Source organism: Carettochelys insculpta, chromosome 3, assembly GCF_033958435.1.
Source record: "Carettochelys insculpta isolate YL-2023 chromosome 3, ASM3395843v1, whole genome shotgun sequence".
Taxonomy (NCBI): domain Eukaryota; kingdom Metazoa; phylum Chordata; order Testudines; family Carettochelyidae; genus Carettochelys; species Carettochelys insculpta.
The window spans coordinates 93,978,245-94,003,939 of NC_134139.1; the positions used below are offsets into that span (position 1 = coordinate 93,978,245).

The following is a 25,695-nucleotide window of genomic DNA, read 5'->3' on the forward strand; positions in this document are numbered from 1 at the left end:
TAGAAAATGGCAGGATAAACTTGATGCTGCCATTAGATCCTGCTTTTGTAGAATCAAAAGGAAAACATTCACAACTTGTGACTGCAAGAAAGCAGTAGAGCATCCAACTCTGGCTTTATTTTGAGCTTTCAGCTATTTGGCATACGAAAAAGTCATTCAAAGTCTGCAAAAGATCTAAGTCATTTCAGTCATTGTGGGAGAAATGCAAGAACTTCGCCATCACTCTTTGCCCTTACTGACCAAGAGAACTGTTGCAAATTATTTATATTTTATGAATTAGTGAAATAGGGAACACATTTAAAAAAGTCCCTCAAGGATAACAGATCACAAAACGTGCTACATTTATTTAATTGAAATCTGTAGCTTACTTATTTGTAAAACCATTAATAAAAACTCTGAACATTTTGAAAACAAAATCTTCATCTGGTAGGTCACTATAGCAACTCTACTATGAAATAGTAACAGAGAGGGAGCCATGCTAGTCTATATACTATCAAAACAAAAAGCAGTCCACTAGCACTTTAAAGACTAACAAAATAATTTATTAGGTGAGCTTTCATGGGACAGACCCACTTCTTCAGACCATAGCCAGACCAGAACAGACTCAATATTTAAGGCACAGGGAACCAAAGGGGCTCATCTGCATACTTGACTTAATCTAATTCTTGACCTTCCCCACCCCACCACTCTCTGATTTGCTCACCTTGATCATTTTTTTCTGATTTGTCCTCCTTGATTACTGCTTTTGGTTTTCTTTGCCTCAAATAGTGAGTCTGTTCTGATATGGCTATGGTCTGAAGAAGAGGGTCTGTCCCATGAAAGCTTGCCTAATAAATTATTTTGCTAGTCTTTAAAGTGCTACTTGACTGCTTTTTGTTCTGCTATGAAAGTCTGGAGAAGAGAAAAAAAGACCTATAATGATTAATCAGTCTGTTCTGCTGTATTTGAAGCTGTTTCACTTCAATACAATGAAACAAAAACATGATCTATAAAAAACATTGCACAGTATTTTAGATTTGCACACATGCACACTCCATCTATGTCACTACAATTTCCTCATATGGATCCAAAAGAATTCCTCTCTTTCTCACTCTCCACATATTCAGACCCTTTGGATCATTCACAGCTACCACTGGAAACAAAGCATTTAGCACTTCACAAGATTAGGCTCCTGCATACAAGCTATTTCATGTAACTCTTTTTAGAGAGGCTTTTTGACCCAACTGATTACCACAATTCTCTGATAAAACAGCTAAATGCTTCGATTATTCATCCTCACTGGCATTAATGTCGCCAGTCTATTGTGCCAGTGAAGGTGTTCATGAATACGAAGTCATAAATCTGTATATGTATATTTAAAAGACATACACACTAGGGCTGCCTACGCTAGAGAGTTTTGTCCACAGATGGGGGCCCTCTGTCTGCATAACTCAGGGAGCGTCTACACACTTAAAGTGTTCTCTCGACAGAGTCTTGCCAGAACTCTTCATTTGCCTCGACAGTATTATCCCTCAAAAACTTGAGACATAACAATCTCTCGGTATAGTACTGTTGACAGAAATGTACTGTAGACACTTCTGTCGACAGAGACGGCTTCCGGTTGCCATACGACCCTTTGCAGAGCTGCCATTCCATTTTCTGGCACCAGAGGGCAGTGCAGTCTGGCAGTTCTCTGTGGACAGAGCAAGTTGTGTGTAGCTGCAATCTGTCGACAGAGGCACTAACTTCTGTCAATAGATGCTTCTAGTGTAGTCATAGCCTAGAAATGGTTGTGTGATAATTACCAAGTAATTTATCTGATTAATTTCCTAATACATAAAGAAACATAACATTTTTCATAATTAACCCACCTTTTACAATCAGGTGCATTTCTTTGTGTTTGGGTTTGAGTAATATGACAATTTTCATATTTTCAAAATAAGTTATTCATCAAAATGTTTTATTTCATATTCGCCTGTCTTAGTGCACAGCAAAGAGCATTTTCAAGGCTCAAGCTGTAAAGTATGGATCTGGATCAAAATTTTTCCCATTATTCAATTAGGATTTTTCAGTCAGATTATTTTTCTGACTTTGGCGATTTTAAAAATATCCAATCATTTTCAAGCTGTAGCAACATTGAAAAAAGAGTATTAGAGGCAGCTAAGTTGTCATCAGTTTTACATTACTAGTACTCCAAAACAAGTATAGCATGCTTTTCAGCCTTTGTCTATAGAAATGTTAACCCTTAAGAACAGATCGTACAGGGCAGTTCATAACAAAATAAAGCACTGGAGCAGTATTAAAAAGAATCCTATTTGTAGATCCCCTACTGAAAACCCTAACTATCAGCATAGGGCCACGTGTGAGAGATCTTGGGAGATTCTCCATTTGCACCACTAATACTAAAACATCCTCTCTAAGATAGCTCAGGGGTTTGAGCATTGGTCTGCTAAAACCAAGGCTGTAAATTCAATCACTGAAGAGGCCATTTATGGGTTTTGGGGCAAATAGATTTATTAAAAAAAAAATTCTATCAGGGATGGTACTTGGTCCTCCGAAGAGGGCAGTTGACTGGACGCTATGACCTCCTGAGGTCCCTTCCAGTTCTGTGAGATGTGTATGCCCGTTTATATTATTATAGTATAAGAAGAATAATTTGTGGAGGAAACTAAAATGCAGGACTTATCCAATAAACACCTATACAAGTAACCTGCATTTGTGTGACTGTTTCCATTCACCTCAAGACAACTGCATGTGAGACAAAGGATCACTGAATGAGAGAAAAAGATCTTTTAAAAGGGATGTTTGAAATTATAGGATAAAAATGTAGATGAGAAGTATTCCAAACCGTTCAAAACAATTATTGTTATTAAGGCATTATGAAAATTTAGGTGGTATCTAGGTGACCTGTTAAGAAATATTGCAAGTAAATTTATATTTATTTGCCAGGCATAATTTTGTGTTAATTATCTCAAAGCCAATACATACTCCAAAATACTCTAGAGAAAAAAAATTCTTAGAAAAGAGAAAGACAGAACTATTATTTCTAGTATCCTTGCACAACTCCCAAAGACACACATTTTAAGGCCAAAATGGACCATCATGATCATCTAGGCTGTGTCTACACTATGAGATAAATTTGAATTTAATTCAGTAAGCTCAATATTACCACAACTGTCTTCACTGTAAATACCATTAGCTTGATTTAAGGTGCACTAATCTCGAGATTACAAAATTGCAGTTACCTCAGGCTCGAATTCAGAAGTTCAATTAAAGGTCAGCGTGGAAGTGTCATGTCTTAAAATCAAGTTTATTAGCCCCCAGAGGTGTCCTGTACGTAATCCACAATGCGGCTCACTGCTCCACTCTGGCCGCTGCTCTCCAGTAACAGGAAGACTGTGAATTTCCAAGCGGGAGCAGCGAGCCTTTAGCTGTGGGCTCATGTTGATATGAGAGCCTGAGAAATGTCTTTCTTTCTTTTCTATTAGCACTGAGAGTGCATCTGCTCATTCAAATAGCCCCTGCAGGGAGTTCGCAGCTCTGTTTGTACACTTGTTTTTTTTTTCTGTGCTGCCTGGTGCCAGCCCATACCCCATCATTCCACGGGCCAACAAGGCTGTGATAGGGGTCATGCTTGCATAACACGCTGAGAAACTTCTTCTCAGCAGTTTACATTTGTGTGATAACCCCCATCCCTCCCCCACAGGCGCCACACAGTCTCAGTCTTTTCTGTGCTCAGCCACGTCACGTGGGTAGCCCCCAACCCAATAAAAGGATGTGCCTGCTGTTCAGTGCTGACCATGTTACCAGGCACACATTTAGGGCTCCAAGGGCAGGAAAGATATTCAGGGGCTTGCTGTGCCATGGGGAAGTCTCCCCCCAGCAGCTAAGATATTTGAGAAGGAGCACCTCAACTGGCCCCCACTGAACATCCCTCCCCATGCCCAGACCAGGGCTTGCTGGTGCCAGGGGGAAGTCTCCCCTGGCAGCTAAGGGGCTTGCTGCTGCTGGGAAGAAGTCTGCTCTGGTGGCTAAAATACAGAGGGGCTTGCTGCCACCAGTGGGAAGTCTCATGAGCTGCAGGGGCTGATTCCCCATGAAGGGACCATGTCAACTGGACCCTCCATACTTGGCCCCCACAACCCTCAGAAACATGAGCTGTCCCCACCCCCGAGTCAATGAGATTTGGGGCTTACACCATCTTCTTATTATACCTACAGTGACATTCTTTCTGTGTTGTTCTGTTTTGTTCCAAAACTACCTTAGCAGAGGTTCTTCCAGGAACACCTTTTACAAAACATACATTATTTAAAACATTCTCATTGTCTATATTATTTTCTCTCTTATGTAAGGATTTTGCCAGTGGGCCTAATCTCACAGCAATATAGTGAGGAGGCGAAACCAATAATCTTTTTTCCTAGACATTTCTATCCCCTTTCTTCTCACTTTAAAATACAGTCTGGGTCCCTGTATTATTTTCAGGGGCCACATGAAGGCAATGATGGGAGGTGGGACCCTCTGTGGATGGCCAGTTGTGAACACAGTGGTTGCACCTGTGTGAGCAATACAATGGGTGGGGAAACCAAAAATTCCTTTTCCCTACACTTTTCTATCCTCTTTCTTCTCACTTTAAAAAACAGTTCGGAACCCTGTATTATTAGTGGGGATCACATGCAATGATGGGAGGTGGGACACTCAGTGGGTAGCCAGTTGAGAATACAGTCATTGCACCCGTGCTGGCAATGTAATGTGGGGGGAAACCAAAAATTCTTCTTTCCTACACTTTTCTATCCTCTATCTTCTATCTTTGAGGGTCCCTGCACTATTTCCAGGGATCGGCATATTTGCAGGGATTGGGAGGGGAAGGAGGAAAATGCAATGTGGACAGATGATGTCAAGACCAGTGAGCAGACCCAGAATGCTACGGTGATGAGGGAACTGTGGGATAGCTTCCCACAATGCACTACTGCAACAGTTGATATTAGCCAGTTTGAATGTGGCAGCAATGACTCAACTTTGTGAGAAACATGTGGGAAGTGAGGATGGTCAAATTCAAACTTATAAGTTCCAGAATTACAAAATCAATATGAACAAATCCAAATCTAGCTCATAGTGCAGACATAGCCTTAGTCTGATCTCCCCATTCCTGTAATTTACCCACATCCTCTGGCTGAGTTACGGAAGTTCTCAAATTTTGGTTTAAAGACTTCAAATCTTGGACTTCATCTTTTATTCTAATTCAGAGCAGCAAGTGACGTGCCCTCTGCTAGAGAAAAAAAGGACACACACACATCCCAGGACTCTGCCAGTCTGACATATGGTACAAGAAAATGCCTTCCTGGCCCGAAACATGGACACTGGACTGAGGCATATAGGTAAGACCCACCAACCAGACAGCTAGGAAAGAATTCTTTGTAATAATTCAGAGCCCTCCTCATTTTGTGTCCCATCTCCAGCCTTTGGAGATATTTGCTAATATTAATCACAGATAGTCCATATGCCATAGTAGACAATCTCTTCATACCACCCCCTCCTTAAACTTAACAAGCTTGGTCTGATAAATTAGGCTTTTTGTCCCAACTACTTCTCTTGGAATTCTGTTCCAGAACATCACTCTTCTGGCAGTGAGAAACCTTCCTCTAATTCAAGCCTAAACATCTTCATGTAGAGTTTAAATTCACTTGTTCTAGTGCCAACAATGGTCTTTACTTTAATTAGTGGGTAATAAGGTTGGCATTCTTGCACAGTTTGAGGTTTATGGGTGGTACTGCCACAACTGAGTGCTCTCTCCTTATTTTTCTCGTATTATTATACTAACCAGTGTCCAGTCCATCTGGCCACGAAAAAATACTTAAAATTGCAAATGCATGTGGTAGAATAAAATTACTTTGTGAGTGCTAATGATTTTCTTAGATGTGAAGGATTTTTTTTCTAATTCTTACATTCAGAGATTAGATTACCATCCAATCTGCAATTCTAGCAATAACCAAATGGAAGAAGTGCTACAAAATGAACAGACTGCTGAGCACCATGCATAGAATGGAGGATACAGACTCAACACCTGAAGGCGAGAGATATGACGATAAAAAGTGGGGAAAGACAATTGCCCTGGTTTAGAAGTAATATCATGTTCTTGTGTTAAACATCAATTACACCAAAGGAGCCATTGGAAAAGTGGGTGTTCAGGACAGAGACATGGCCACAGGTGGGTATAAATGGGCTGTGGTCCACTCATTTTTCATCCAGGCCCATGCACAGCTGGGGATCAGGGCCAGGGTGGTGGGGCTTACCTCACTCCTCTTGGCATTCCTGAACAAACTATGCTCCTTTCTACAGATATTCTATTCATGAGTTTTACACCATGCCTCTGTCTTAACAGAAGATCATTAAGCAAATTAAGGTCAGAAGGGATTTCCTGCATAACACAGGTCAAAGAATCTCACCTAACAACCACTGAATCAAGCCTATTATTTCTGTTTGAACTATAGTATTTTATCTAGGAAAATAGCCGGGATTGATTTAAAGATGTTAGGTGTTGAAGAATCCACCCTACCACTAGTTGTTATGGTATTTATTTTTGCTGTTGAAAATTTGCACTTTATATCTAGTCTGAATTAATCTAATTTCAGTTTTCACTCTTTTGATCTTATGTCTTTGCTTCTGTTGGATTAAGAGCAATGTATCAGAAATATCTTCACTTTGTAATTGCTTGTAGATTATGACCAAGTTACTTCTTAACCATCTCTTGGATAAACTAAATACACTGAGCTTATTTAAGTCTCCCACTGCAAAGAAAATTTTCCAGACTTCACATCTTTCTTGTGGCTCTTTTCTCAATTTTTCAATTAAGTGGTAGCTTCTGACATGCAGGTCTGCTAACTTCCCAAATTAGTGTTCTGTCACTTGAGTTCAAGTGCTATGGCATGGTATAAGACATATGAGGAGGGTCTATATTTTACCCTCTTCTCTTTCAGAAGTGGCAGTGAAATGAGATAGCATCCTTTAAATCTCTTCATTTAACCTTAGGTCTAGGAATGTCCATCTAGAGAAGGCTTATTCAATGGAAGAGCTGTGACCCTGATGAAGAACAAATGAATAGAGCTAGGTAGAAAATTAAAAAGAGGTCCTGCAGCACTTTAAAGACTAACACTATAATTTTTTAGGAGATGAGCTTTCATGGTACAGACCCACTTCTTCAGATCAGGAAAATTCTGATAAATGATAACTGAGACAAAGAGAATTTAACAGAAGGATAGAAAAAAATGAAATAAAAACTGACAAATCAGCTACATAGGACAGAAGAGGGGCTAAAGGGAACAAAAATAGTTTCTGCAAGTGTCTAGTAAGTTAAATGGGTCACCCGGGATCACTACAAATAACAAAGGGTGGGAAATTGTCCTTCTAATGCGTAAGGTAATTGATATCTTTGTTGACTCTCAGGTGAAAAGTACCAAACTTGAGAATGAACTCCAATTAAGATGTCTCCCTTTGTAATCTGGTGTTAAAGTCTCTTTGTTTTAGACCACTTAATAGACACTTGCAGAAACTGTTTTTCTTCTTTTGTCCTCTCCCTTCTGTCCTATGTAGCTGATTCATCAGTTTTTATTTCATTTTTTCTACCCTGTGGAACAGAGTGCTACAGGACTGCTTTTTTGTTTTGTGAAGATACAGACTCACATGGCTACCTCTCCGAAACTAGATGGAAAATTGTTTCTGCCCATGATAATTTAAAAAAAAAAAACTGATACTGAATCAGCAGAAAGTCAAAAATCCCCAATGTTTTCAAGAACTAAAAATTCAGAAAAATAATTTTCAAGAATCTAAATGTTCAGAAAAATGGGAAGTGTTTCCTTTTGAAATGTTTTCCTTCTTTCAGGATACATTTTCTATTTTTTTTTAAATGAAAGGTTGCTTCAAACTTAAAAATTTAAAACTTTGTGGACTAACAATATTAAAGTAGGGTCATTTTGATGGTCTCAAAACTTTTTTTATTTTGGCGGGGGGGACTTCCTGACTAAATCTACAAACTAATTCTTTCACAGATGTATCTGCACACATTGTTATGAAGAGACTACAAACTGCAGGAACAGAAGCATATTTCATCTAGAATCCTTTCCATACCTATACTATATGTATATTGCAAAAACAGTACATTTCTATGTCAACTGTAACTGAGGACTCCCTGTGAGGGGCTGTCTTCTTTTATGAAAGGTCAAATACATTAACTCTATTTTTTTTAATCTTAGACTGACTAATTACAATGTTATCAGTATGTGTATATAATTTACCAGGCAGGGACATAAATACATGTGGAAGAGCATAATGGTTGTCAGCTTGTAAAAGATAATATTTTATTCTCCAGGAATCAATGTGTAGCCTCCATGTCTTCACAAATACACAATTCCCTAGGAAAAAGGAGCTTACCACCACACTTCTGCAAGTTATTACCTTGAATGCTTCTTTTGAAGAAGGCCTTGCAGCCCTCACAAGACCAGACTCCATAATGGTAGCCTGAAGCGTAATCATTGCACACAGCACAGTAGCGGGTTTCCTTGGTGGATTCCATGGACAGGCTGCCCTTTTCACTGGTGCTGGACATCCTCTCCCTGCTCCCTTGGCGCCTGTTATCTGAGCTTGGCCTGTAAAATGAATATTCAGTGATTGTATTGACCTTAAAAAGTTTCATCCTCACCCGAAAGCTAAGAGGCTGTAAGAGAGTATAGCATGTCTGTGCTTCCAAACACTGATGTACTAGTGTGGTGGTGTATTCCCTTATTTCCAGCTGCTGAGTTACATTAAAAGATATTAAATACTCTAACGTTACTTTTATACATAAGCAATTGTCGCAGGTATGTTATGTGATCACGAAGTGGAAAGGAAGAGGAGGAGGAATGGAAATGATCTGAAAAAAACTGAAGGGAAAGTGGTCAGTGAAACAGCCTACTGAGATGCAGAACACACTACAAAAATAGGTAATATAACTACTCTGAGAAATAGAATGTAACTGGCTGAGACAGAATCATGTGATCAAAAGTAGTAAAATTATTTGGCTGATTAGTTAACATTTTTATCCACTTACCAAATATAAACTTACCTAATTTTCAATTCTTGAACAGATCTTAGTTATCTTACCAGCATTACATGTCCTTGTCCTAGCCAACTACACTGCACTTCTAAAGCCAAGCCCTTCTCCAGTTGTTTTATTTTGAAAGTTGACATATTATTCTCTTCCTCATTGCAGGAAGAATAATGCTTACTTCAAAATAAGCATCAAAGATGTGCAAGTACTTTGAAGTGCCCATGGCTACAATGCTTGCCAGCGCTTCCAAGTTAGGAACTTCGAAGTTTGCGCAGCGAGAACTATACTAACGACAGCACCTCATTGCTATTCTCCACTAGCGCTCATTTACATGCCCCCTTCAAAGGAGGGGGCTTGCGTAGCTAAGCCCCTCATGAAAAAGAGGTTTACAAAAGTCATCTTTAGAGCCCCTTAAAATCAACCTCATGAGCCCTGAAGTGAAGACTGATACTTTATAAAATTGAACTAAGCCTCTTAAATTCAATTTTATCCCCTAGTGTTGACCAGGCCTAAGTCCCCTCTCTTCTAGAAAGTCACTCCCATCTCCCTTAAACCTGCGGGGTAAGGGTTAAATGGGTTCTGATGACTCAAAGTGATAGGCTAGGGAGTTTCAAGGAAACACTGCCAAATCGTTACACCCACCTACAAACTGAAATTACGGTTGGCTTTAATCAGTCATAAATCTGTCTTAACCACTTTGTGCCGTTTTGTTAGGTTCTCATGTTTCTTTGACGCTTGGGCAGTTCCTCTTTTTGACTTTTTAGTGCTTGCATGATAAAACAACTAAGGTTAACTAACCGATAAACTAGTTTAAAGTATTATACTGCCTTTAACTAATTCAAATTGCATTATGATGTTAAATGTGTAAAAATTGGGGATTTTGTAGGAAACCAGCTCTTCAGGCATTGAAACAAGAAAATAATTGCTCCCATTTATTTTGAGGTTAAAAACAGTAAAGCTGTGTTTACATTTGCATTCCTCTTTCTAAAGAGGCATGCAAATGAAGGAAATCAAAAAAATGCAAATGAGGCACTGATTTACATATTTGGTGCCTCATTTGAATATTCTCCGTTGGAAAGAAAGAAAGCAGTGCAGATGGGGCTCTTTCAAATTAAACCCCTTCTTTGAAAGAACACTTCTTCCTGAAACAGAATAGAAAGAAGGGTTCCTTCGAAGATGGGGTTTACTTTCAAAAGAGCCCTCTGTCTATTCTGCTTTCTTTTTTTCCTGTCTTTCTTTTGAAATAAGTGCTTTCAGGAGGAAAGTATGCAAATAGGGTACCAGATATGTAAATCAATGCCTCATTTGCATTTTTGATTTCCTTCATTTGCATGCCTCTTTTGAAAGAGGAATGCAAGTGTAGACACCGCTTGCGATCTCTGTTAATACTGAATGTTTACAATATGTACTCTGGCACATCTTTCCATATCATTAATGAGAAAATGAAGTATAAGCTTAACTGAGAACCCTTCACTGTACACATATGCAATACAAAAAACAGATGTGTGTTTTACTTTTTTCTGTTAAAAAATTCATTGAAAAACTACTCAACAACTTTCCCAACAGCACTGGAAAAATTAGAGAACCCTGAACAAGACAGTATCTCCTTTGACCTTATTCTCATGGATGGACAGACCAATTAGAGTCCCATTACAATTGTACTGAGGACACAGTCAACTTGTGCTGAGGACACAGGTAAACAAAGCTGGTTGGAAAATAGAATTTCCATTCCATAGGAGAAGCTAACATTTCAGTATTTATTTTCTTTCCAAATTGGAATAAAGGGTCATGAAAATTCAGAAAAACAAATTCAGATGGAAATTAGGTAGAGCAGAGATTTGAGAAGAGGTCTCCTATTTGTCCACTTATTTCCCTCTATTGCAATTCTTCACTTGCAAAATATTCAGCTAAAGTCAAGTCAAGCCAATCCAGTCATTTTTTATATCAGAACCCTCATGTTAATATTTGACCTCCACTATTCTAATATGCAGCTTCTGTTTAACATAATGAAAATTATATTGCATTTTATTAAGAATAGTAAGGATCAAATTCATATCATTAATGCTCCCAAACAGTTACTGTAAATCAGTCATCCGGAAGTTAAAAGGTTAATGCACTAACCAATCCATCATATCCTAGTAGCAAGTCAACTCCCTTTTAATACTTGTCAATATATAAGAGCTATACAACTATGTGTTTGCAACTTCTGGCAACAGTTGTACAAGCATGATCTATGAACCAGGGAATTTACATCCTGAATTAAGGACAGAAGCTCAGTTGGAAGCCGTTGAGTGGTTCACCAAGTTCCTGTTCATACAAAAAAACAACAAGAACAGATAACAATGAACACTTAGATCTGGTATTTGATGGAAACCTTGATTCTATAAAACATGTTGAATTAGCTCATTGTGTATGATACAGAGAAGCATACAGATGTGCAACCAAACAGGTTCTACTAGTACTACTAGTTGGCTGTTACAGTGTATTTGCTTGGCCTGCTTTTGGAAGACAGGAGCAACAAAGGGAACAGAGATGTTCACACTTCTTTTTCTTTTGGAAATGGGTGCAGGTTTTCTTGAGCTAAGCTGACATTTGGTAATTAAACCATTTGCAGCTGGACAATTACTGAACGCCTAAGCACAAACAGTTACGTCCATTTAAGAACTTTGGCACTTTTAAAACAAACAAGCAGTCCAGTAGCACTTTAAAGACTAACAAAATAATTTATTAGTTGATAAGCTAACACCAGTCCTGGCACTTTTCTTTGCAACAAAGCCCGTTGCCAACTTTGTCCACATATCTATTCTGGAGATACCATCACTGGACCTAACCAGTTTATTCACAGAATCATGGGCAAATTCTCATGTTACTCAACTAACATCATATATGCCATCATGTGCCAACAATGCCCAGATGCTTTGTATATTGGACAGACTTCAAACTGTCTTAGACAAAGAATTAATGGGCATAAAACAGATGTAAAAACACTCCTGATTCACAAACCAGTTAGTCACCACTTTAATGGAGTGGGCCATTCTGTTAATGACCTGAATGTTTGCATCTTACTGAAGAGGAATTTTCACACCACTTTGGAAAGAGAGGCTGCTGAATTATCTTTTATATTCAAATTCAACGTATAAACATATGGTTTGAACCAGGATGGGAATTTTTTAGGTCATTATAGGGGCTCTTTTGCATACTTGACTTAATCTAATTCTTGATCCCCCCACCCCCTTCTGCCCCTCTACTCTCTGATTTGCTCACCCTGATGACATTTTTCTGATTTGTCAACCTTAATTACTATTGTTGGTTCTCTGTGCCTTAAATATTGAGTCTGTTCTGGTATGGCTATGATCTGAAGAAGTGGGTCTGTCCCACGAAAGCTCATCACCTAATAAATTATTTAGTTAGTCTTTAAAGTGCTACTGGCCTGCTTTTTTGTTTTGATAGTATATAGACTAACACGGCTTTCTCTCTGTTATTATTTGGCACTTTTGTGATTCTTCACCATGTTCCTTCACAGTTTCCTACATCATTCTCCAAATATCTGTTTTGAGAGCAGGGTTGAAAGCGGTTTACCTATACACACCCTATCTTCAACCCTCCCGCTTTGGCCTATCTGAGTGGACCCTGCCTCTCCCATTCTGGGTTGTCAGCTGCATGATTACTTCCAATTGCTAGGTTTTTAAGTGGATACTCCATCCAGTTCTGCACTGGGCCATTTCATGATCCTTCGCTTCCTCCTTCCCTTCTCATGGACATGTCATGGAGAAGTCCTATTTTCAATAAGCGGACTGGAACAAAGAGAGCAAATCTGAGAATTTGACTCTGTGCAGTATACCAGTAGTTAGGGCACTGCCAAATATGTAGAAGAGCCAAGGTCAATTCCTGTCCACTGAAGAGTTAACTATCTGAAGTGGAACAACTTCAGTAGAAAAAACTAATATCCCTTCCCAACATATCCAACCGCCTGGTTGGTAGGGCATTTTCTTAGTCAGTTGGATACCTGGGTTCATGTCACAACTCCAAATCAGTGGAGTGACCATCCACAGGTGGGTCTCCCATTTACCTCATGAATGCCTTAACAACTGAGCTACCAGATATTGCAGGATGTGAATTGTACATCCTAGCTCCCCACCAGTCTGCTAGGTCTGCCAGGGTTGATATTTTCTTTAATTTCCCTTCTACCATAAATTTCAAAATTTAGCTTTTTTATTCCAAAATTAAACTAAATGTCTTTTATATTTCCTATGGAACAGAAATTCCAACTTTTGACTGACTAGGCCGGTACACCTGAAAATCAGGAGGATCATATCTCAAGTGGAGCCCTAGAATCAGAGGGCCCTTTGAATTATTTTGGCTTAAGACTACAGGGACATCAGCGCTAAAATAATCAAGGAAAAATATGAAAAATAGTGGTAAGACAAACTCTGTTGCATTTTTTCCTCATTCTACTGTCCTTATTTTGATTATATTTAAATTTCAGGGCCTCCTGGCAAGGATTTGTGTTTTTCATTTGTATTTGGGTGGCAATTTTCACAAGAGTGGGTGTTGAATAAATAATTGTTATTCTTGTACTGGGACAATTAGCACTTTAATTATGCCTTCAAATTATGCAGTCACCACAGGAAAAAAGGATGCATATTAATATGCACATAATGGATGAAAATGCAATGGTCTGTTCTGTACCTGTTTGCACTTGAAATTGCCAACAGATGTATTAGGGGGTTTCAACTTCAGCAACTAAGTTTCAAAAAATTAGGCACGTGTATGTTATGCAGATGTTCTTACTCTTGTCCTTTATGCTGACAATAATTTTCCTGCAAAATTTATAAAATAAAAAGTTCTATTTTGTTTCTCACAAATACCTCAAATCTACTGATGGCATTTTTACAATGTTCAGTCTAATGGAGAATTCGACCATTTTTTTTGGCTTCCATATCATGGTACTTCATTAACTTTCCCACCATTTATTGTCTTTGGACTATAGTTCTCAGCTTTTCTACACAACTACTGGGCTGGGAGGAAGGACAAGTCTAAAAGAAAAGCAGGGATAGCTAGGATTACATGGTGGACACTGAGCCAGCACCTTCATCATTGTGTTTTATAGTCATATTATCACCTGCTCATATGGCATAACTGCAGCATGCTGCCAATGCACAAGACTCAAAGTTTCCCTTGAGAATCCCATTTATCCCTTTTCCAAATATGTGTGTTTTTCATATGTGTAGAAACAATCAGTTGTCATCTAAGATTATTTACATGATAATTTGTTGAATTCTGTTTACAGTGTGAATTCCAGCCATGTACTTGGGTGTCTGGAAAACAGTATTACACACCTTGTCCAAAGTGTTGAAACTTGGGTAGCTAAATTAAGCCCCTTGAAGTCAGATTTAGATACATACATAAGCAGACGGATTTTCAAATATAATGAGCACTCACCAGGGCTGACAAGAGTCTTTGCCTGGCCCTGGGGCAGCTGGTTCTGGGCCCCCAGAAGGCTAGGCATCAGGTGGAAGGAGTAATGCTCAGGGCTAACCCCAACCCTCAGCCAGCCCTTCAGCACTGCTGGGGCCTCAGGACATATTCCACCAGGGACTCCAGCAGTGATTTAAAGAGCCTGGGGCTCTGGCCATTGCCCTGGTAGCATTGGTGGTGGCCAGGGGTGTCGGGCCTTTTAAATCACCAGATCCAGGGCAGCTGTCCTCTTCCCTACTCTCTCCACAACTTGTCAGCCACCCTGGCACTAACACATCCCACTGAATTCAACTGGGAGTTGTGATCAGCACAAGAGCTGGTCAGAACATTTTCAATTAATTGTTTTCCATTGAAATATGCTATTTTGTCAAAGCTGAATGTGTCGCAGAGGATACAAAGGACTCCCCAAGAACTTGCAGGGGAAGATGGAAAGGGAAAACACAGAGAAACAGGCACCATATCAAAACCCAGACCTATTCCATTTGAAAAGAGGACAATTTATCTATGTCTTACTTGAAATTTTCCTTTCTTGAAACAATTAGAGCCACAGACACATGACACTCAGCTCTAAGACTTGGAGGCAGACCAAACCTGCCAGTCAGAGGCAGTGAACTTATGGTTCCCTCTCTGAGTAACCGCCACCAAAGACCTTCCACAGCCTATGAAAAACTAAGTACTCTGTATCAATAAGGAAAATTAAATATTGATTAAAATGAGCAGAGCAAGGAATTCAATAAACAACAAGCTTTGAGCGCCAATTCCTAATTTCATTTCTTGTCCCAATTAATACTCAATTCAGGGAAGGTTGGATGTGTGGCTCTCACTACTCAAAGCAAGGAAAATTTCAGGCAAGACTCATAACATTTTCTGTTCTTTGTCGTAATGAGGTCCGCAAACCCATAACATTGGGATTTTTATAGTAGTATCCAATTAAGGGGGGTGGGGGGGAGGACCCTATACATTCATATATAAATGTAAAAGGGAATAACCCTTTCCTCATAGTTATTGTAATGCTACAGCAAGGAACACCTGCCTACTGAAGGCAGCATAGGATGAAAACTGATGTCCAGCTTGTGCAAGTTTGAAAGTGGCATGGCAAGGTCGCTATTTTATGAGTTTTCTGGTTTGAGGCACGCGGCCTTCCTCATGAGGCTGCCCTAGCTCTCAGGGAATGAACTCTTGGACTGGAATGTGGAGCTAAACTTTCTGACTTTTAAGGTACAATATCTCATCCACTTGGAATGGAAGATTTTGAAACCTTCTTTCCCTTTTATACTGAGTAATAAAACACAATTTGCCAAAGCATTTGTGCCTCTGACGTCAGCTGTGTGCTTAAATTCTTTAGTAAGAAGACTGGGTTGGTTCTGAGTACCACTTTAACTGGAATGTGCAGTATTGATGCTGTAGCAAAAGAGCTCTGAACTCAGATACAATGCCAACAGATATGACTGTCATGAAAGAAGCCATGGGACAGCTGTATGAGTTGCTCAAACAGAGGGCCTGTAATGAATTGAGAAGCATCATGAGATAGCAAAGATACTGCCCTCAGAAAAAAGCTGGACGTGTCGGTGACGATGAAATGCACGACTTGTCTGCTGTGCTAAGAATGCCAGACAAAGCAGCCATTTGACCTTTTAGAGTCTTAACTGACAGGCCTATGTGGGGTCAAGAACTCTGCTGTGGCACAACTTGTTAAAGTTCAACCAGGCCCCTGAATATGCTAAGTTAATAGATTTATTTCTGGAAGCTAAAACTGTGGATATAAGCTCTCTGAATAACCTCTTTGGTTTAAGAGGATCTGTTCTTCAAGGACATGACAGTTAGGCTCAGGCTGTCTGGATCCTGATGCACGATTAGCCATTGTAATATCACATACCATAGTTGAAGGAAAGTAGATGGAGAAATCTTTATGCCCTGTCAAGGACATCAGAGAACAAATGCCTCCTTGATCAGAACGGGAATAGCAAACTGACCAGTGCTGCTTCTCTCCTGACCCAGTCTTGTGGAGCATTCTTATGAGGACTGGAAAAGGGAGGAAAGGCATATAAGAGTCTCTTTGAGCCATGCTTACTAATAAGGCATCTGCTGTGGAGCTGTGACCTTACTGATAAGATAACAACACTGAAAGCTTTTGATTCAGGTGGAAGACCAACAGATCTATCACAGACACACTATATTTTTTGCCAGGAGATGAAACACTTCTACATATAGTTCTCATTTTGGACGACCTAACTTTTGCCTGATGAGCCAGTTGGCTGTAACATTCAATTTTGTCTTGGATGTGAATGGAGCATGCTGACGGCAGATTCTCTTTTGACCAAGTCATCAGGAGTTGAGCTAAGCCTTGTCCCATTTCTCTATTGATGTGTGTTATTACTGAGATGCTGTCTGTTACCATCAGCACTTGAGGTCAGTCAAAATATGAAAGCAGAACCTTAAGACCACATTGTGTCACTCTGAGGTATCTCAGGTTTGTGCTGTGCTTCTTCTCTTGTTTACACCAGATTCATTGCACAGTCCTTGAGTCCATGTGAATAATCAAGAATCCTCCTGGGGTCACAAACTGTCACTGAGGGACAGATAAGAGACAATTTAGGAACCGATAAAAGGAGTTATTTGGTGGCCTCATGAGCACTGGCCCACTAAGAATATCCACATGGGAGACCAATAATCCCAGAAGACAGATGATAGGCAGGGTATTCCCCTTAAAAGATTGATTGTTTTGATAACTCTGATTCTCACAAAACTGTGGCACTGCAGTATCCCTAGGGTTACTTTTGTAAAGCCTTAGGCTATGTCTATACTACTGTAGAAAGTCGACCAAAGTTGCACAACTGCACTTACATGAACAATGTACATACATTGTGCTGGATTAAATAAAGACATCCTGTTCTTTGTGCTCAAGGCCCCAGTAAATCCTAATCCAGCTCTGACAGACCGTTTAAACTGGCATAATACTGTGGTTTTGTGTGTGTGTTAAGTTAATTCTCTGTCTGTCTGTCTGCCATCTTATAACAAGTTTTCAGTCCCTCTAGCTCAGTGGTTCCCAAACTTTTTGGTATCACGCCCCCCTTTCGATTTCTGAGAAACCCTCATGCCCCCCACCTCTTCTTTACTGTCACCCAACCCCCATTTTTAACAAAAAATTCAATTTGTAATTTAAAATAAACACAAAGGCTTGATATAAAAATTATGTTTAAAATTAAAAATAAGCACAAATAATTTTTCTTGGTCCCTGGTGTTGCCTGGTGCAGCCCCAGCTGGCTGGCTGGCTGCCTGAGCCCCATACCAGCCTCTAGAGGTGCCTGTCCACCTGAGACCTGCACTACCAGAACTGCCCACCCGAGGCCCATGCAGCTGGGGCCAGCAGTCCACCTGCCCGCAAGCTGCCTGAGCCCCACACTGCTGGGGCCAGCCACCCATCCCACCAGCCACCCACCCAGCCGCAGGCCAGCTGCCCAAGCCACCTGCCCAAGCCTCATGCTGATGGGGCTAGCCGCCCAAGCCCTGCTCTGTCAGGGCCAGCCACCTGAGCCCCACAAGTCCCACAAGCTGGCCGGCCACCTGAGCCCCGCAAGCCCTGCGAGCTGCCCACACAAGCCCCTCCCCTGTCCTCCTACAAAGCCAGGCACCCCCAGCTCCCCCATCTAACTCCATCCTCCTCCTCCTCCCCACAACCCACACACACTCTCATTAGCAGGAGGCAGCCAGCTCCATGTGGGTCTTTGCTGGCTGCCTGCTTTTTATAGTGGCTGCACCAGGTCTCCACGTAAAATGGCAGGGGCTGAGAGCCAAAAGCAAAGGCTGGATCTTTCTTCAGGTGGGGGCAAATTGAGGGGGTCATGGGTCACCTCATGCCCCACCCCCGGAATTTCTTCACACACACCCCAGAGGCATGCCCCCTCCCCCAGTTTGCGAAACCATGCTCTAGCTGTTGGAGTATATAAATTGATTTACTGCTGCTAACTTACTCCTTTCATGCCAACAATGGTTTTTGAGATGTTATTACAAACACTGAATAGACTGCAAGCTGAGTGACTAATCTAGTAAAGACAAGTAACAGAGAGATAACCGTGCTAGTCTATATACTATCAAAACAAAAAAGCAGTCCAGTAGCACTTTAAAGATTAACAAAATAATTTGTTAGATGATGAGCTTTTGTGGGACAGACCCACTTCTGATCTGAAGAAGTGCGTCTGTCTCACGAAAGCTTATCATCTAATACATTATTTTGTTAGTCTTTAAAGTGTTCTAATAAAGACAGTGTTTCTTCCCAAATGTACTGGCCCGGCCTGTAATATGATGGGTTCTGCAGCTCTTCATCTTGTAGCAATGTGACCGAAAAGGTTTCTTAGGAACCTTAATAAATACAATATACATACCTTTCATAAAGTTTAATTTTATCTTGTCTATTTCTTATATTTAAAATGAACATGAACAAATGTAAAAGCAGAAAGTGGGGAAAAAAACAGTAACATAAACAAAGCTATAAACAATATAAAAATGAATAGTCCGTGATCCCAGTTTTACTGCACAGTGTGCTTGCTACATAGGCTGAGGGCCACTAAACAGCACACAATGTACCCACATATTTACCAGTTTCAGAAACACCTGCTATAATTTTCTTCTGATCCCAGGAGACATCTAATTCTTAAGGGTAAGCTTTTTAATGTTTCATTTAAACACCATGTGTAGAATTCTTCACCTGAACTGGAGCATTGTAGGAAATTGGGAAGACTAGCTCAAAGAATGCTTGTCAGAAGAAAGAAACAAAGTTGGTTCCCTCTTTTTGTGCGATAGTCCCTCAACTACTTACAAAGTAACTATCTACAACTGCAGTAAACCTGAACATACATACTTGAATACAAATTTGAATTTACCTAAAACTAGCATTCAAAGCTTTTCCTACTGACTTCTAGAACCACTCTCACTGAATTTGGAGGCTATGCTGTATTTTTCCTCATTGTTCAACGTGTGCCTCCCTGCCTTATCCACACTTCACACTTTTCAAACTCCGCTCTAAAGACAGAATTATTAATTAATTGCTAGATTGTTCCATGTGCTCATCACTATAGCATCTTAAGCGCTTCACAAACTTCCCCGTGAGGTTGGTGTAATTATTTTCATTTTACAGATGGTGATCTGAAGCACAGAGAGCTTATGATAAAAAAATGAATGTGAATGTTGGGTGCAAAATTTGATGCTTGGAACTGGATTTTTCAGCATATTTAGTAGTAGATACAACTATATATGTTAAAAGCACAGCTCTCATTGACTTTACTTGCAGCTGTGAGTGCTCAGAACATCTTCAAAATCATGCAACGCTGTCTCAAGCTGAGCAAGAGAAACACGAGGAAAACACAATTCGTGATACACACACACACACACCCGTGAAAGATCTGGTTTAAATGACTTTCTCAACATCACATAGGAACTTTGCGGCTGATAGTGGGATAGAATCAAATTCTTCAGGGCAATACAGGTTGAACTTCACCAATCCAGAACCCTCTCATCTGTCAACATCCACAATCCAGCATGATTTTAGCTAGCCAGATGACCACTTATCATGGGTTTGACCAAATTCACAGGGTCCCATCAAGTTTGTTTATAGCCATCAGTCCTGGCTCTCAATGTTCTGTGCTATTATTTAGCTGTAATTTACCCCTAAATGTCTTCTAAGAGCCCACTAAGCAGTGGAAGTGTTGGTAATGTGCTAGACAATATTGACCTCCCAATGGTCCAGCAAATTCTCTTGTTCAGCCCTAGTTAGGTCCTGAGGGTGCCAGAAAAGAGAGGTTCAACTTGTACTCAGTTGCCTTAACTATCAGATCATCCTTTCTGTTTCTGCAGTCCTCTGCCTTTTCCATTTCACATCCTCCTACTTTTGCAACTACTAATAGAAGGGTCCTACAGACAACAGCCTCATTCACTACACAAGCCTGACTGATTTGCAGAGCAAGCTACATCCTGTGCAGTGAATGATGTAGGAATCTTATGGACAAAATAATATGTGATCATGTAATTAAAGTCAGTACAATACGGATAAGGCCCAGATTTTAATCACAGGTACTTTTTAATAAAAGTCATGGACAGGTCACAGGCGATAAAGAAAAATTCACAAAAGCCAGTGACCCATCCCTGACTTTGACCAAAAATATCCATGACAAAATGGAGAACTACTGGAAAGTTGTGGGTGTCGGGCTGGGAGATCAGGGGCCCCCACCACTTGCAGCTGAGGGCTGTTGGGTCTCCTGCCACCTGTAGTGGCCTGGCCAGGATCTGCAGGATCCCTTTACTGAACCCATGGTGGCTCAGAGCCTGCTGATGCCAGTGATGACCAGGAGCACTGGAATACCCCTGCTACCTCTGGCAGCTCAGAGATCAGAGGCCTTGCCTCTTCAGGTTATAGGAGTACCCCACAGCTCCTGGATGTTGAGAGCAGTGGCAGGACCGACAGCTCTAAACCACCTGCCAGGTGAAGTCATAGATTCTGTGACTGCCTAAAAACTCCATGACAAAATAAATATGGATACTGATGAGGGCTCAAACAACCTTACTTCAGACATTTTCTAGTTTTTGTGAGTTTGACTTTACAATCCTAACATTCTACTAATTATGTATTTTTTTCCTAGTTTTTTTAAAAAGTAATTGTAAATCAGAAATTCTCCATATGGAATCACTGCTCCACTGCCAAACTGTTCTACATCAGGATGCACTACACCATCTCAATTTAAAAAGAAACTTCAGACCATTCTAATACCGGCAAAGCAAAGTATTTTTCCTTCATTCTCAAAAGCAGCTGAACCATTATGGTTGAAACTTTGAAAAAGAAGAAAGTCAGCTTGAGACAGACACTCGGCAAAGAAAATTTCAGCCCAAAGAGTGAAAATTTGACTAAATTAGAAGCGACTGAAACATGGGTTTTTAAATGGGAAGCAGAGGTCAATAGACTGCATGACCAGTTCACTTCGTCCATGAGAACAGTGAAATTTTCAACCAAGACATTTGTAAAAAATTCTCTTGATAGTATCCTTCAATGTGTTTCCTATTTTTGCCATCATGTTTGTTATACTTGTGATCTAGACCAGCAACACACAGTGGTAATAAACATTCAATCAGCCACCCAGTCTTAGCAACCTTTGCGTTCCCTGAGGTGCTGTGCCTCACACACTCATCTATACCTATTCCAAGTGTACAGATCATCACATTCTTATAAGGAAGATAATCCAATTATATAATTTTATGTTGCATCAGCTTTTACTTGATTTATATTATACCACCTTTCTTCACTAACAATTAACCATTTTAGATTTTGAAGGTTCAGCTGAATTAGCAACCGCAGGATTTGCGTGCTTATCCCTACTACTGATATAAAAGAGAACAGAAGCTATAAAAAAATGGGACAAAAGATCTCATAGGGGATGAAAGAAAGAGAGAAATATTTCTCTACCTACACATTTAAGTTTAAAACACTCCACAAGCCATTTCCAGGTAATAAAAAGGCTACAGGAACTTACATGTTAGTGGCGCACACATTTTTCCTTCAAAACAAAAAGCAGTCAAGTAGCACTTTAAAGACTAGCAAAATAGTTTATTAGGTGAGCTTTCGTGGGACAGACCCACTTCTTCAGACCATAGCCAGACCAGAACAGACTCAATATTTAAGACACAGAGAACCAAAAACGGTAAGCAAGGAGGACAAATCAGAAAAAGATAATCAAGGTGAGCAAATCAGAGAGTGGAGGGGTGGGGGGGAAGGTCAAGAATTAGATTGAGCCAAGTATGCAGACGAGCTCCTATAGTGACTCAGAAAGTTCCCATCACGATTTAAACCATGTGTTAATGTGCCAAAATGGAATATAAAAGCCAGCTCGGCTGCTTCTCTTTCCAGAACGGTGCAATAATTCTTCTTCAGTAACACACATACCTTTAGGTCATTGACAGAATGCCCCATTCCATTAAAATGTTGACTAACTGGTTTGTGGATCTGGAGTGTTTTGATGTCTGTTTTGATGTCTGTTTTGTGCCCGTTGACCCTTTGTCTAAGGGAGTTAGAAGTCTGTCCAATATACAAAGCATCTGGGCATTGTTGGCACATGATGGCATATATGATGTTAGTACAGGAGCATGAGAAAGTGCCTGTGATTCTGTGAGTATTCAACATTTTTCCTTGTTTATATTAATTGGTTTTGAACAAAGAGGGGTATTAGTCCACTATAGCTATGTCTATACTATGAGCTAGGGATGTGGTTCCCTGCTCATATACAGATACTTGCAGTTGATCAGTGAAAGGTATTAAAAGCATAACTAGCATGGTATTTGCAGCAGCAAGGAGAGTAGCAAGGAGATACTCAGGCTATGGCTAGACTACAGCCCTTTTCCAGGATACTGGAGGTTTCCCAGAAAAGGTTTGCTGCATCTGAGAACACTTCCCGAAAAACAGGCATGCTCTTTTGCCATCCCTGTAAACTCCATTCTACAAGGAAGAAGGGGCGGCCTGAAAGAGGAGATTCTCCTGAAATTTGGCACCATGTAGACAGGCCAAATTTCAGAAAAGCCCCTCCTGACAGAAAAGCAGGAATAGACACACAAATTGCGGTGCACAGTGTGTGTGTCTTTTTCTGACATTTTCCCACAGACTAGCGTCATTGTTTGAGGCAGGTTTGTACTCAGCACAACTCAGTCATATCTCCTCTGATGCTAGATAACTCAAAGCGCAGACAAGCCCTCACAAAAAAGGAAAAAGAGAGTGCTGTACTCTTGTGAATTAGCTATCGAAATTATGACTGGAGTTGGCATGTAAGCTCCAGACACACCCAAGTAGTCTTTGCAACTGCCACAATGATTTTAAGGGAACACATTTGCCACAAAGAGTCTGTGGCACACGGGTTGGAACAGGGACCTGACTGTTGTGCTCAAAGTGGAGGTAAAACATACACATGGGTCACTTTTTTTAATTTATTTTTCTTTGGACACTGGGAGTTTGAATCACAAAGAGACTTGAGTGTTACAGCACCTAAAGTGTAGGGTTCCTGATGCCCAGGTGGAATTTACAGTCCTAAGTTGGGTGACCAGATGTCCTGATTTTATAGGGATCATCCCAATATTTGGGGCTGTGTCTTATATAGATGCCCATTACCCACCACACTATCCGTATTTTCCACCACTCCGCCACCAGCAAAAGGGCTGTAAAATTACAGAAAAACAGCAGAGGATTTCCATTTTATGAGCTTTAAAACTTAACCTTTCAGAGAGCTCTAAAATCAGAACAGTTACTCTGCCTGCTTAGACATCCACCTCGTGGAGATGCAGAGGAGCACTAGTGATGCAAATTTGGGGTCACTTGACCAAGGGACCCCTGATTTACTAGATAAACCCCACACCTGCTTCTTTCTGTTCTGTGAAACCGAGAGTGAGGTACTAAATATCTCTAGATGAGTCACAGACATATTTCATTGAGCTAGATGGTGTGAACACACTCCATGGTCAGTTAACATAACTAAGGACAACTCAATCACAACCCCTTTGGGAAAAAAAAAGAATCATTTTGCAACAGGTGCCCAGAGCGTGCTACAGTGTGTGACTCAGGGATACTGGCCATGTGATTTTGAGGATGGAATCTGTCAGGTGGTGGGGGGGTGGCAGGGGGACCAATCAGGCACGTGAATGCTTCCTGGCCAGGGACCAGCACTAGGAATCAGAGTAGTGCGAGACATTAGAGGGAAAATGGTGTCGGCCAAAGGGAGAAGGGATTGTGGGGAGGGAGGGGAGGAGGGATGGGGAAGGGAAGTGAGAAAGACTGGGGGTTCAAGTGAGGAAGACACAGCACCACCCAGCTCTTCCAGTGCACCTGCAGACCTCTGCATTCCTCACCCCTGCATTCTGCTGCTCCTCAAGGGGCCAGTGCACTCCTGCTCTGCACTCCAACATACCTACTCCCCCAGCTCGCATACATGGGCGGGCACTAGCAGGCAGAGACAAATGGAGACAAATAGCTTGGGGTGATAAGGGAATTCTTCCCTGAGGGAAAAGCACCACCCTTCATCCCTTCCCTTTCTTAAATCACTTGACAGTGCCTTCCCAAACACAGCAAGAGCACACAGGATTTTGCTGAGAATCCCAGTCAGTGTGGCTTCAGGGAAGCGAGCTGTTCTAAATTAAACATTATTGAGAACTACCTACAGCCAACTACGCCTCAAACCTGGCTTACCAGGATCTGGTAACAATGTGAGCTACTAGGAAGTCCAGGAAGGTGGATTTCAGAATATTAGTAGTGTGACACTGATCCTGACCTGTGAAGGGAGTTTTACTTATATGAACTTCCTTATAAGTACAAAAAAAGTGACAATATAACAATTTTACAGCTGGGTGTTATCAATATTTAACCTGAAGTCAACAGCTGCCCTTGAAGTTCACTACAATCAGATTTTGCCTGTATAAAAAGTGCTAAGGGGGACCCTTCCCCCTGTGACAGCCCCAACAGTAGGAAATGCCAAAGAGCGGGGTGGGGCTTAGTGGGGCACAGAATCTGTTCCTGGGGGTCTGAATTCTATTGCTGCACTTTCTCCCTCCCACCTCTGCCCCTCACTACTGAGGCTTGAACTTTACTGTCAGGTTTACCTATTTCTAGGGGTGGGAACAAATCTGCCGCTCTATCTGCCAGCCATCCCATAACTGAATTTGCTGTGAGATAGTACAGTGGGTTATAGGATATCCACACCCCCACTAGTGCTCCAGAATCCCATGGTAGCTGGCACCCATCAAGACTGAAGCAGCCAGCAATGAAAAAGGCAGCCTATTCAGGCTGAGCCCAGGCACAGCTGTGTCACACAGCAGCACATGAGACAGAAAGAGCCTGGCCAGTTCCAAGGAAACAAGGAAAACAAGCATGTTTTGCTAAAGCCACCTGGGACATTAGGAGCCTTCTTTGACAAATGCACTTACTTGCAAGTATGGCACATGGATGTTGAGTGAAATGTTCAGGTCTGCCAATGGGGGAGGGCTCAGCAAAAGGGGCAATTGCCCAGGGGCCTAGATGATTTAAAGGCTTAGGGCAGCACAGCAGGCCTAAGCAGTTTTCTTACCTGCCCTCACTCCATGCCACTCCTGAAAGCAGCCCACATTATACCAGCAGCCCCCATGAGGGTGTTCCTCACACT

The 25,695-nt window shown here is 41.0% G+C and overlaps 1 protein-coding gene across 2 annotated transcripts in view; it reads right to left on the reverse strand.

Moving 5' to 3' along the window:
* ESR1 (estrogen receptor 1) overlaps nt 1-25,695 on the reverse strand; it is a 234,988-nt gene that overhangs the window by 129,877 nt on the left and 79,416 nt on the right. For both annotated transcript variants that reach the window (XM_074990365.1, XM_074990366.1), the window contains exon 3: nt 8,428-8,618. In XM_074990365.1, the coding sequence (XP_074846466.1) occupies nt 8,428-8,618 (191 nt within the window). The remainder of the gene's footprint in view (nt 1-8,427; nt 8,619-25,695) is intronic.